Source organism: Zeus faber (assembly GCF_960531495.2).
Source record: "Zeus faber genome assembly, chromosome: 6".
NCBI lineage: Eukaryota > Metazoa > Chordata > Actinopteri > Zeiformes > Zeidae > Zeus > Zeus faber.
This window is the reverse complement of record NC_137201.1, coordinates 12,069,525-12,083,282: the sequence shown is the minus strand read 5'-3', so window position 1 is coordinate 12,083,282 and position 13,758 is coordinate 12,069,525. Positions and strand designations below refer to the sequence as shown.

At 43.4% G+C, this 13,758-nt stretch overlaps 1 protein-coding gene across 1 annotated transcript in view; it reads left to right on the top strand.

Moving 5' to 3' along the window:
* Positions 1 to 13,210, top strand: part of sf3b3 (splicing factor 3b, subunit 3) — a 46,347-nt gene extending 33,137 nt beyond the window's left edge. Inside the window, exons 22-27 of the mRNA XM_080001934.1 lie at positions 1,456 to 1,581; positions 1,759 to 1,971; positions 2,473 to 2,571; positions 8,857 to 9,000; positions 9,181 to 9,285; positions 12,389 to 13,210. Coding sequence (XP_079858060.1) covers positions 1,456 to 1,581; positions 1,759 to 1,971; positions 2,473 to 2,571; positions 8,857 to 9,000; positions 9,181 to 9,285; positions 12,389 to 12,529 — 828 coding nt within the window. The 3' untranslated portion in view covers positions 12,530 to 13,210. The remainder of the gene's footprint in view (positions 1 to 1,455; positions 1,582 to 1,758; positions 1,972 to 2,472; positions 2,572 to 8,856; positions 9,001 to 9,180; positions 9,286 to 12,388) is intronic.
* The last annotated feature ends 548 nt before the right edge of the window (positions 13,211 to 13,758 follow it).

The window sequence follows — 13,758 nt, the reverse complement described above, 5'->3', positions numbered from 1 at the left end:
TGTGTGTGTGTGTGTGTGTGTGTGTGTGTGTGTGTGTGTGTGTGTGTGTGTGTGTGTGTGTGTGTGTGTGTGTGTGTGTGCGTGCGTGCGCATCACAAGGAAGTTCAGAGGTATTAAAATAGGCCAAATCTTTGGACAGAGACAGCGCTCTCTCTTTCCATGAATTCAACACCATCTGGTTATTTTTGTGGTCACGCATGGATGGATTGTAGAGATTGTTCCCGTGGAACTCTTCGCACAACACGCCCATCTTGAATTACCTGACGCGCATGGCACAGAGTTTTAAAAATTGGGAGGTGTGCACCCTTACGCAAAATCGTCCTGCGGCACTATCGCAAGCGCCGCAATAGCTTAATTAATGCTTAGCTCATTAACATGGTGTGCTATATAAAACTACTTGACTAACTTGTGCTCACTGAAATGGCCATATTCTTTCGGGGGGCAGTGGCTCAGGAGGTACAGCGGGTCGTAAAGTAATCAGAAGATTGTGATCCCCGGCTCCTCCTGGTAGTTTGCTGATGTGTCCTGGAGCAAGACATTTAACCTCCTAACTGCTCTCTGGGCGCCGCTATATGGCAGCCCACTGCTCTAAGATACGTCAGTTACTAGGATGGCAAAATGCAGAGAAATTTATTTCATTGCCTCAGTACTTGTACTCTGTGCAATGACAATTGTTGAATCTAATCTCTAATTATTTTCATGCTGGGCATGGACCTTAAATTATCTAGGAAACAATCGCTTTATAGCCTACAAGGACTCAGGTGAATTCAGGTGTTTCCCATTACACCGGATTTCCACGGCACACCCGTTAATAGTTGGTACAGCCTGACACGTGATGAAGAACAACAGATTGGAAGTACAAGGAATAATTATGTAATATTCCTTTTCTCCAGTAAAATGAAACCTGGCAGGAATGAGTCAAACAAAATATTTTCTGCCTGCTACAATAAGTCCTCCTGCAACTTTAACCAGGGGACCTGCATCAAGCAGGGGGTGTTAATACACTGAATTTTGCAACACTGCATATTTATATTTGCCTATTTGTTCTGATGTGAGCAGTTGTATGAATGAATGACATCTCTATCCATCTATCAAGCTCCACTGAAGCAATCCAGACACATGGCTTTATGTTCTCGGCCACTGACTTTGCTTGTAGCAGATTCACAAAATGATTTCTGCTTGTGGTGCTTATTGCCAATTCGTATTAACACTCCAAGCGGTTTCTTTAAAAAAAAAAAAAAAAAGAAAGTACACTATGCTGCATAGCTTACTTGTCCCAAGCCCATGTAACTGCTGCCATCTCAAATTTTTCACTCAGCATCCATATCTATCTAATTAGCTGTGGATTTTAAAAAGAGGGGAACAAATGATTCCTTTAGGAATTCTCTGCAGGGCTAACTGAAAAGATGTGATGGACTCAGCTGAAAGTTATCTTTTTTTTTTTTATATTGGCAGACCCCGGTAGAAGACGTGCCATTGGCCATCGCTCCATTCCAAGGACGTGTGTTGGTGGGTGTTGGCAAACTGCTGAGGATATATGACCTTGGCAAGAAGAAACTGCTAAGAAAGTGTGAGAACAAAGTAAGTGAAGGAAACATGAATCCATCTGCACACCTCCATCACACACTCTTATGTAGATGAATTGAAAGACTAAACACCCCGATCAGATGAATTGCCCCAAACTAAGCAGGTAATGATAGCACTACTGCCAAAGAGGTTCATTCTTAATCGCTCCATTTTATTTCCCGTTCCCTTCAGCATGTTCCCAACCTGGTGACCGGCATCCACACCATCGGCCAACGCGTAGTAGTGTCTGACGTGCAGGAGAGCTTGTTCTGGGTCCGCTACCGGCGCAACGAGAACCAGCTCATCATCTTTGCCGACGACACGCACCCACGCTGGGTGACCACGGCGTGCCTGCTGGACTACGAAACCATGGCCTCAGCGGACAAGTTTGGGAACATCAGTATAGTAAGTCAGCGGGGGATCGAATAACGTGTGGTAATTTGTGTGATGCAGTGCGTGATGTTTAAGCAGTTTAAAGGATGAGAGGATGTAATGAGGGGCAGCGAATATACCTGCTTGTGTAATTAGGTCAGATAGATTTAATTATCCAGGCCGGCAACTGCTTTCTCGGTAAAATTAGATATATTCTTGTATTAAATTAATGTTTAAAAAACATGTCAAGTAAAAGTAGCCTTTCACTTTCTTTGCAGCTGCTCACTTAAGATATTTTTGACCAACTAAGTGAAAAAATAGATTAGCTTACCCCTAAAGTTGAAAGTGAACATCCTTTTTTTCTATAAATACCTCTGAATAAAGTCTAGTTTGTTTAACTCCACCGGCATCCTTGCTACTGTAACATATTTCTAATAATCTCTCCCCCAACTATTATTGCTTAGCCTTTCCATGCTGAAGCAGAAAACCTCTTTGGAGTGCAGCCATGAGAAAATACAAGTTTTTCTTTCCCAGGTGCGTCTGCCCCCCAACACCAGCGACGACGTTGATGAGGACCCCACAGGAAACAAAGCGCTATGGGACAGAGGCCTGCTGAACGGCGCCTCGCAGAAGGTACCACAATTGTTTTTGTACCCTGAGATATAGTTTTGTTGTGTGAGAGCACAGATGACAAGTTCATTAGCCTTGGCGTCCTCATGACTCCCCTCGGGAAGGAGGGAGGAATGGTTATCGGAGAGGACCTACCTTCCTTCTCGAAGGTAGAAGGTCCTCTTTGTAAATCCGCCGACGTGAGGACAGGTCTTGGTCATGTGTAACGTGTTGCCTTGTCTCGCGACGGAAATACGTTCAGAGCCGATCGTCTAGTTTGAGACCACGGTCCTGTTCTATCCTGCCAACCTGCCAAACTGTGCCCTCAGAAATGGCTCCACAAAACACATACTAAAACACCCAACTTAAATTTAACTCCTGGTCAGAAGTTGTTTAGGTGGCAGATGGACTCGGAAAGTCCCTCAACCTTGGACATTATCCTTCTTTCCCAATTTCCATTGTCTAAGAAAGTGTTTCTCAGCGATTCTAAGTGTGTACGTGTTTACATCAGCTGTTTCTCTTCACCTCTGTCTCCAAGCAGATGGATTAAGAATTTGCTTAAACATTGCCACACTTATCCCTTTTAAAGATCTGGAAGGTTTGAAATCCCAGATTTGCCCTTCACTTTGAATCACTTTTTTTTATCTGCATGTGTGTGTGGCAGATTCAACTCAATTATCTGCACTGGCCTTGGCGATAAGATTTCATACATTAAATTAGAAACATTCCACTTCAATGAAATTTACTTCTCTCTAAGGAAAACCCCAACCAGCGCATTACAAATTTTGTCAACCTGCCAAAATTATTTATTTATAACTAGCTCAGTTAAGTGGTGGCCGTTCTTGGCTCCAAATGTCAACGAGTTGAGTGTGGGGTCTGCCTCTTCTGGAAGAGCACCTCATTCTTGGAAAATGTTCAGAAATATCCTATTAAAAAAACAAAACATTAACAGATTGGAAAAACTAATACTTCTAGGGATGCAGCGATTATGAAGTTGTAGACCGATACAATGTTTAAAATTATAAATCTGGCCAATTCCAATACCAATGTTTTCCGGGTACCCCTGAACGCAGCATCACTTACAATTTTCCGAGTTCCAATGAACACAGCATTACTTACAATTTTCCGAGGTCCAATGAACGCAGCATCCCTCCCTGCTTGGAGCGCTGCAGAGAGCAGTGTCCGTGTCTTCTAAAATCTATCGTGAATGGCGTCGTTCTCTCAGACAGATAACTAAAAATGAATTTAAAATGCTGAAATGGGTCACCAAATAATACTTTGGTGGCTGTCAATATACCTGAGCAGCCCTCCCAAATAAAGTATGTGGTGTAGAAACCAAAGCACCTTAGATATGAGTATAATTATAAATTATACATTTAACTGTGTTGTTTACATTCACATTATACGTAGAAATGATATTTACATAGATGACACGGGTTAAATACTAATGATAATGATGTTTGCAATAGATGAGCTGAGGAAGTCTTTTTTTTTTTCTTTTTTAAAGCCCTTTGGTTCAGTTATTCCAAACACAAAGTTTATTTGTCACATACATACATATACATACATTATACATATATGCAGTGAAATGTCTTTGTAACGCACCCGGAGATTATGCGCAATAGTTACTAAACCTAACATAATAGCTAACCTAATTCCTACCTAGCAACTAACTGAAACTGATTCCTAAAACGTAACGCAGTTAGTGAATAGAATAATATAACAAAATAGACTCAAAAAGACAATACAAAGTGGGGGTACAAAATGGGAGGGAATAGAGTTATGTATATCGGATAGGGTATTTGTTCAAGGTTCAAGAGGTTCATTCATCACATACATATACATACTTTCATACATATATGCAGTGAAATGTAATGCAACGCACCCGGTGATAACACACAATGTCCTAGGGAAAAAATTATTTCTAATAGATCAACTAACTTATTCCTAAAACGTAATACAGTAAGTCGAATACTTAAAATAAAATAAAAATATATGGAATAAAATACAATAAAATGGAATATCATAAAGGGAATATGCTAATGTATATGGAATAGGCATTTATGTATATACAGTTGTGCATTAAAGTGGCATGTGAATGAAGTGAGGTAGTGTTTGTGGGATAATACAGCACAGTTTACAACAGTACGGTGCAGCAATACGGCATCACCAAACAACCCTGAACAGTGACACAGTATGCGGTACAGTACGCTACATACAGTACAGTAAGGTAGTGGAGCCTATGTGTGGCTCAGTGAGGACCCCTGGTGAGGTCAGCGTTGATAGTTCTTATGGCTTGCGGGAAAAAACTCTGTCTCAATCTCTCTGTTCTCGCTGTGTGACTGTGGAGGCGATTGCCTGACCGCAGCAGCTGGAACAGTCCGTTGTTGAGGTGATGAGGATCCTTCATAATCCTGCGGGCTCTGCTACTGCACCTCCTGGTGTATAAGTCCTGCAGGGAGGGGAGGGTAGTTCCAGTGGTAGGTTCAGCTAAATGACCACCTGTCCTGAGCATGTTGCCTGTCAGGATGCTCTCCACTGCTCCAGAGTAGAAGAACTTGGGATCCTCACGAGACCCGGAATTTCCTCAGCTGCCTGAAGTGGTAACGATGCTGCCTCGCCTTTCTCACCAGAGTGTCTGTTTGTACAGTCCATGTTAAGTCCTCTGTGATGTGGACTCCCAGGTACTTGAAGCTGCTCACCCTGTCGACAGAAGTCCCATTTACACCAAGGGCGTGTGCGTCCTCGATTGTAATCCTCGCCTTAAGTCCACAATCAGCTCCTTAATTTTGCTGACGTTCAGGTGGAGGCTGTTGTCCTGGCACCAGAGTGACAAGTCAGCCACCTCCTCGCGGTAGGCCTTCTCGTCGCAGTCTGTGATCAGGCCACGACAACGGTGTCCTCAGCAAACTTGATGGTGTTTGAGCTGGACCTGGCCACACAGTCATGTGTGTACAGGGAGTACAGTAGCGGGCTGAGGACGCAACCCTGGGGGGATCCTGTATTCAGGGTGAGGGAGCTGGTCATGTGCTTTCCCACCCTAACCACCTGGGGCCTGGCTGTGAGGAAGTCCAGGATCCAGGCACACAGCAGAGTATTCAGTCCGAGCTCCTTCAGCTTGACAGCCAGTCTGGTGGGGACTATGGTGTTGAAAGCTGAACTGTAATCGATGAACAGCATTCTCACATAGGCCCCCTTCCGGCCATCCAGGTGCTTGAGCGTGGTGTGCAGTACCTGGGAGACCGCGTCATCCGTGGATCTGTTCTGCTGGTACACAAAGTGCAACGGGTCCAAGGTGCAGATATAATCCTTAATCAGCCTTTTAAAACACTTCATGACCACCCAGGTGAGGGCCACCGGACGGTAGTCATTCATTATATTACATTACATTACATTTAGCAGACGCTTTTATTCAAAGCGACTTACAATTGTTCAAACACCGACAGACGCAGCCATCAGGAGCAATTAGGGGTTAAGTGTCTTGCTCAAGGACACTACAGCATGCTAGCAGGAGGAGCCTGGGATCGAACCAGCAACCTTTAGATCACTAGACCACCAGCTCTACCGCCTCATTTCAGCCAGGGAGATGTTGAATATTGTCGTGAACACCGGAGCTAGCTGGTTAGCACAGGTTTTTAGTACTCATCCAGATATGCCGTCCAGGCCCGCAGCTTTCCTGGTGTTCACCCGCCTCAGAGCGTTCCTGAACTCGTGCACAACACTGAGAGTGCGCGCTCATCCCCAGTGGTGTAACTCCAATTAGCCGATGAGCTAGCGGTGCTGTTGCCAGACTTAAACCGCGCATAAAAGGAGTTCAGTTCGTTGGCTAGGGAGGCGTCCACACTCCTAGCTGGGGAGGGGCTGCTCTTGTACTTTATCGTCCGCAGCCCCTCCCACAACCGTCTGGTGTCCCCCTGCTCCATCTGTAGCTCCACAGTCTCTGTACATCTGTTTAGCGTCCTTCACCGCCCTCCGCATACTGTACGACGCCGCTTTGTAATTGTCCATATTCACGGATACAAGACTGTCATTGTAAGCGGCCGTGCGAGCATTCAGAGCGCAGCGGATGGATTTATCAACCCACGGTTTCTGGTTTGGAAATATCCTAACTTTCACCATGGGAATGATGCTATCTGCTAACGTAGCCACCAAACTCACTGCTACCTCCGTAAACTCGCTGACGTCACTTGAACTTGATTGGAACATGTCTCAGTCTACGTCAGGGAGTGCGTCCTGAAGCGCGGCCTCTGATTGGTCCGTCCACCGCTTCACTTCCCTCGTCACCACCAGTTCTCGCGCGATCAGAGGCCTGTAAACAGGAACCAGCGAGATCGTGGCGTGGTTTGATTTCCCGAAAGCAGGGAGTGAGACGGTCTTGTATCCGTTCTTGTAGGGTGTGTAGCAATGGTCCAAAGTTCTATCTTCCCTGGTGGCACACGTGATGTGTTGGTAGAAATTAGGCAGAACTTTTTTAAGTTGGCCCTGTTAAAGTCCCCAGTCACCACCACAGCCACGTCGGGATGTTTGTGTATACATGTTTGTACATGTTTGTATATACATTGTATATACGTCTGGATGTTGTATATACAGATATGTGCAATAAAGTGCATGTGAATAAAGTATGGCAATATATAGTACAGTATACAACCTACATATTCCTACATTCCGCCAGAAAAATAGGCCTGCACATCTCAGCACGCTGAAAATGACAGCCAGCAAACGCTGAGTTAAAACTCTCTAAAAGTCAAGTCTCCATCAGATAGGATTATAATGTACTAGAAGACAAAGTAAACACCCTTAGTAATTGATGTGAAATGAACCTGCACCCACATGCGGTGAGTTGCCATTTATCGTGTACGTACAAATTAATGGCCAAAGCAAATTTGGCGAAGAAATTCTGCTTTTACTAAGTTAACGTACTCGTAGTTAAAAAAAAAAAAAAATTTCGGGTCTCTATTTTGCCTGAGCCGCATTTAATGTATTTTGCTGAATGCAAAGAGAAAATACACCATCGACTTATTTTTTCTAGTACGTGTCAATAGAAAAATATCACCAGTTAAAACTAATTCAAAAAGTAGTATGGATCCATTGCAGTAGTGTGAACGTGGTTATAAAAACCGGTCTTCCCTTATTCAAAGTTGGCCCAAGTAACTTTTAGAGCAAACCCGCCCCTGAAGCCTGGTGTCATTACTATTAATTTAAACTTTAAGTTCAAAATGTTTATGATCTTCTCTGACTCCTGCTCGGAGGCAAAAACTTTATTAATGCACCTGCTGTGTGCTTCATGGTGTTCCTGACACATGATACAATTCATGCCTATTGTGTCAACTTGGGTTCTCCTTCATCTACACTAATGGAGCTTGTACATGGACACTTTTTGGATGGATTGGAAAGCAAGGTCACAAGCTGCAGTACATCTTCTTGGAATGGGTTTTAAATGGCCCAAAACCTCTTCTGGTTACATTATTTGGGTACATTTATCTGGGTACCCCCCATGAGCCATGAGTTTGAAAGTGGTACCTGGATAGTCAGGCAAGTTGTTGATAGAGATTCATATTGTGGCCAGTGTAACTATTGAAACTGCCTTTTACCCAATGTCTGTTTTCTTGTCAGGCCTACTTTCATATCCAGTCCAATGTAATAGATTTCAGGTTATGTTCGTATTTATTTTTCTTTTATTGGAGAGAGATCAGTAAAGCATTGATCGCTGTTGCCCATCTGCTCCACTCGTGCCCGATTTTTTTGCATCCTAATGAGTCCTTTTAACTTAATTCAATATGCGGTTAAAATTGGAGGTATTTGTGTCTGACCACAAGGCAGCTGGTCTGAAGGTGCCCTTAGATGTCTTCCCTGAGGAAATTAAGTTATCCAGTAGCGCATTTCCAAGCCGAAAACTCACTTCTGTGGACTCACTTTAACGTAATATTGACTTCTGACATATCCATTCACTTGATGTTTTCTTTTTTTATCGATAAGTTTTTTTCCCCCGGTTTTATATTATTATACTCTTATCGGTATAAATCACTGATGTGCACAGACAATATAAGCAGTTTATTTACGGTGCAGCATTAACATTTTAACGCTACTGAATCTTCATCAGGGCCAAAAATTGACAATGTCAATCCTGCCTCATTATTCCACTGTGATAACTTTAATTAACAAATTTCTGCTTTCCATCGCTACGGTGGCCAAATTAGCACTTTCTACTACTTTTGCCCACGAGTGTTGGCATTTGTTCATTGCTTTTTGTAAAAACATGTCTTAATAGAGCCGTGAGCGATGAGCTGCTCTCCCCCTCCCTCTGTCCAGGCGGAGGTGATAATGAACTACCACGTGGGAGAGACTATTCTGTCCCTGCAGAAGACCACGCTCATACCGGGGGGCTCGGAGTCCCTGGTTTATACCACGCTGTCCGGGGGCATCGGCATCCTGGTTCCCTTCACGTCGCATGAGGTCAGTGCCACACGTTCATGTTCACCATCAGATGCACGGCGCTCAGGGGGGGTTTATGGGAAGACGTAACACGCTCATCCCGTGTCGCTGTTTGGCACCCTCTGTTCCTTTTTTGATCTGAATGTCAATTTAGCTCCTTTCTTCTCATGTCCTCACCCCTCTCTTTGTTTCCCTCTACAGGATCACGACTTCTTTCAGCATTTAGAGATGCACATGCGGTCAGAGTTCCCTCCGCTGTGTGGCAGAGATCACCTTAGCTTCAGATCCTACTATTTCCCTGTCAAGGTGGGTGTGTGTGATTATGTGTAATTTGCCTTTTGTCTTACCCTAACCCTAAACTCACTGAAACATGGTTCATCATCAAGTCAACGCACTAAATACAAAACAGGTGAACCGCTACATTTCTTAATTGACAAAAATATCAACATTTGAGAATGATGGGGGAGAATAAGTCATTTGTCCATCTATGGGCCAAATTCAAGCCAAATGTTCAAAAACCTTCACTAATATATTTTCTTTTTTTATTTCATTGGCTCATGAATAACGAAACAAATAATATATTTTAACACATTTTGCCCATAATGTAAAGTGACTTCTTGATAAGAGTATGTGTTCACGCCTTCCAAAGCTGTCCAAAATCAAATTGGACATTTAACCAGCTACATGAGGCAGATTATCTTTGTCCTTGGTGGTGGCATAATTAAAATTAGAATATGCTTGGCCGACTGCGAATCTTATCAACTAAAGGCCCATTACTCATGGATACGCAAAAAAATCCTTGTTAAGAAATTCTTGTCCTTTCACTAACCTGGGGAAACCTTCCAGATGCACAAATGTCTTTCATTAGATGTTTTGACGGCATGATTGATGATGGAATCCACGATGACATCACAGGTGGACATCAAATCCCTGTTCCACGGAAAAAAACTGATCCGCTCTAAAAGGAAGGGCTATCTGTTGTTCCACCAGAAGAAAGAGAGATGGCTGTCTACCTACCTGTAATGCATCATGTTTGTCAATATTAAAAACACATGATAGGGATTTGTTGAAAAATACTTTATAAAATATAACATTTTGTCCATTGATCATGTGTAGAAGAGACAAGTGTAGAACAAGAGCATGGGTAAATGTTTTTTTCACCCTTCATATTTGGGGCTGATAACTCAGTTCCTGATCACTCCTTTGGGGCTGCTGGCTCTTCCCGTTTCCCATTTAGATATTTTGCAAATGAGCTGTAGAACGCTGCCCTTTCAGCCTGTCTTGACCTAGTCACAAGATCCGGAGCCACATATGTCTGTGACCATGCGTGACATGACTTTGTGAGGAGAACAGCAGCACTCAGGCCCTCAGGCCGACAACTTTCCACTTGCCGTATAGGAGGGACCGTCCTGATCCACCCCATGGCCTGTGAACACAAACACAACGTGCTGTCTTTCACTTCAGATTGCCACTACCTCCATGTGGCGCTGATGGTCCATGACCAGACAAAATGAGCCGTTTATAAATTGAAGTCTAAAACTGTTTATGGGATATTTCACCAATCTTCAAGAAGAAAAGACTCTTTGAGGGGTGAAGGAGGTGGGAATGTACTTTGTACTCTCCACTCTCCAGAACCTTTCCAGAGAGGTTCACTGATGTTGCGATCAGAATTGAATTTGTTTAGTTGTTTGTATGGGGGTATCTTTGTTTATTATTTTTTTCTCCACAGTTCTTGATAGTAACGGTTGCCCTTGGCAGCCAGATTGAGTCAATTGGCAACCATTCTGTGGCCTCTGGTTGCCCCCTTGGGCAACCACTTTTTAATATGAAAAACAGCAGAAAGTGCACCAGAAAATAAATACATTTGTTGCATTAGTGATCACATCTAGACTCATGTAGGCTGACGTAGGAATTCAGCGTGGCGCTGAACTGGGGTTTTTCCCCGAAAATTCCATCATTCGTTCCTGAACTGGGGGGGGGGGGGGAACCCCAGTTCAAATGGTGGAATTTTCGTAGTGATTACACCCACATGTCATATTTTCATTATTAAGCTGACGTATAACTCCATAGTATACTTTGCATACGGAAACCTTCCCAAAAATTCCAGGAGATGTTGAGACTCTGATGTTGAGATTGAGGTGCTGATTTACTTCTGTTGTCAACTGGAGTAGAGATGGGAGGTTCAACTCTTTTTACTGACTTTTGTGAGTCACTCACCGAAGAGAGTCTGGTTATTGAGTCACTCGAGTCACCAAGTCAGTCCCCCAGAGCTTGGGGAATCCCCCGCTGGCCCCAGCACCCATAGAGCATGCGAACCAGAGACATCCCCCGCCCCTCCTATAGCGGAGTGTTTTAACCAAACCCCCGCACTGCCCCGCGGTGAGACCCGGTGCCCTGCCTGGAACACCTGTCGAGTCCGGACGGAGCCTCTTCCAGAATACTGTTTGTTTGTTTGTAACCTTTTTTTTTTTTTTTTTTTTTTTTAATTGAATGAGCTTAAAGCTGTCCCTGAGCACAAAGAGCAGCGCTCAGACAAAGCTCATTCCCATGCGCACACAAAGAGAATGTATGTGGATGTATGCACATATTTATAAAAAATGAATACATTTCTGCAGAAACTCTCCATATTTAATACGGATGTTAATTTTCACATTCAAACAATTACAAGGCTTGAAGTTAAATCAAAGAGTCAGTATTCTACTGTGATTGAAAGTTTTTCTTTTTACAATTCAATAGTTCAGTTAAGATGTTATTCATATCAATTCATCTTATTTCGTCATACCAGGCCTGTCCTTCGGGAAAGAGCATTTTATATGTTGACTGTTTCCAATGTTGTGTGGGTAATACTATACAATGATTTATTGCTTGTGTTTTGTGAATAATAATGAAGATAGGGAACAAAAAAAAATCCCATACTTAATAGTAATTCCAATTGATCTAAAAAAATCTAAATTAGATTTTCCCAAATTGCTCAGCCCTAATCCAGTCACTCACTCACTCCCACTGAACCAACGAGTTCCACCCACTCCCAGGCATTTATCCACTACCCGTGCAGGTGGTGCTGTCAGTCCATTGAGCCTCTGCTGATGCAGTTTGGCCGTGTTGTGTCCGATGTAACTACAATTCAGACATTGACTAATTGGCCCCTTGTGAACTTTTTGAATTGACTCGTGTTCCCTTAATTGTCAGACCTTGGTTATATCTGACATGGCTAATTGGAAATCAAGATCAAGTTATGCAGCAGCTTTTATAATTTAGTGACTTCAAGGCAAAACTCCTTTTTCCTGTGATGTATCTGTTATGACGTCCTACACCCCTTTATTTATTGTGTGTATGTGAAGCCCAAAGGACAGAGCAAACAATCACATACTGATGCCTCTTGTCATTCCTCGCGCCTCTCTGTCTCCAGAACGTGATCGATGGGGATCTGTGTGAGCAGTTTAACAGCATGGACCCTCACAAGCAGAAGAGTGTGGCCGAGGAGCTGGACAGAACGCCCCCCGAGGTCTCCAAGAAACTGGAGGACATCCGCACTCGCTACGCCTTCTAATCTCTCTCTCACGCTCTCTCTCACACACACACACACACACACACACACACACACACACACACACACACACACACACACACACACACACACACACAGATGGACACACACACACACAGATGGACACACACTTTTGTTGATTCTCATAGCAACCGTCTACACATATGGTGAGAATTAGAGGAATTTGGTGAGGGGTAATGAAGATGGCCAAGGAGCTATTGATGTTTTTCGAAGAGCCCTTAATCCCCATTGAAATGAAAATGAGCTTGTTTTGTATCGAGCTATTTTTTTTTTTTTGTTTTGAATGTTTGTGATTATTTTAACATTTTTTTTATCTGACTTGTTGTGAGTGCATAGTAGGACCCAGAGGTGTTCTCAAAAGCGTTGCATCTTGTCAGTAGGATCAGGCCCTCGGTTTATGGCGAGGACAGAGACTAAACAAGTGGGCAGAAGGATGCTGGGGGTGGCAGTCACCGGCTCCTGGCTATTTCCTTCAGCTCTGTAAATTCCCAACCTCAACCCAAAATATTCTGAAACAAGATTTCCACCACACGACACCACACACTCATTCAGCCGCACACCCACTCCACAAAATAGTGCAGACATTGCATTCCCTACTTGTCATTGGATTTAAGGGTTTGTGGGTTGGGGGATGTTTTGTAAATAAAGTTGTTTTTTACTTTACATTCCCTTGTGTTTGCGTGTCCATTTTGCTACTGTGCGGAGAACCTCTGCGGTCCACACAAACCTCTCTCAATCAGAAAGGTATTTACAAGTCCAGCTAGCCGAAATGGCACTTCCCTCAGCGCAGGTGCCACAGTGGACATGTTGCATCCATCGTTCTTAGTGTGAAAAAAGTGTTCTTGGAGTTGTGCTAAACTTTTTACATAAAATTACATCTAGAATATTGTAATATTTTCATAGCCGCACTGCTAAATGGAGCCTGGGTGGAGGCAAAGTGCCTAGCTTTCACACTGATAAAACTTCTCCAAGTATCCTCAGCACCACCACTAATAGCCTTATTGATCAGCTGACTAAAGGATGGAATGTGATAATGGGGACAGTCAATACATTTGGGCTTTTAAGGGGATACGCCAGAGTGGAAAATGTTGCCTCAGATTAGGCAGTTGTCCAATTCTTAGGCAGTGTTATTCCAAAAATGTTCTTGTACTGGTGATACCTCACAAAGCTGTTCGCGTGACCTTTTAATTTCACATGCACTTATACGTGGA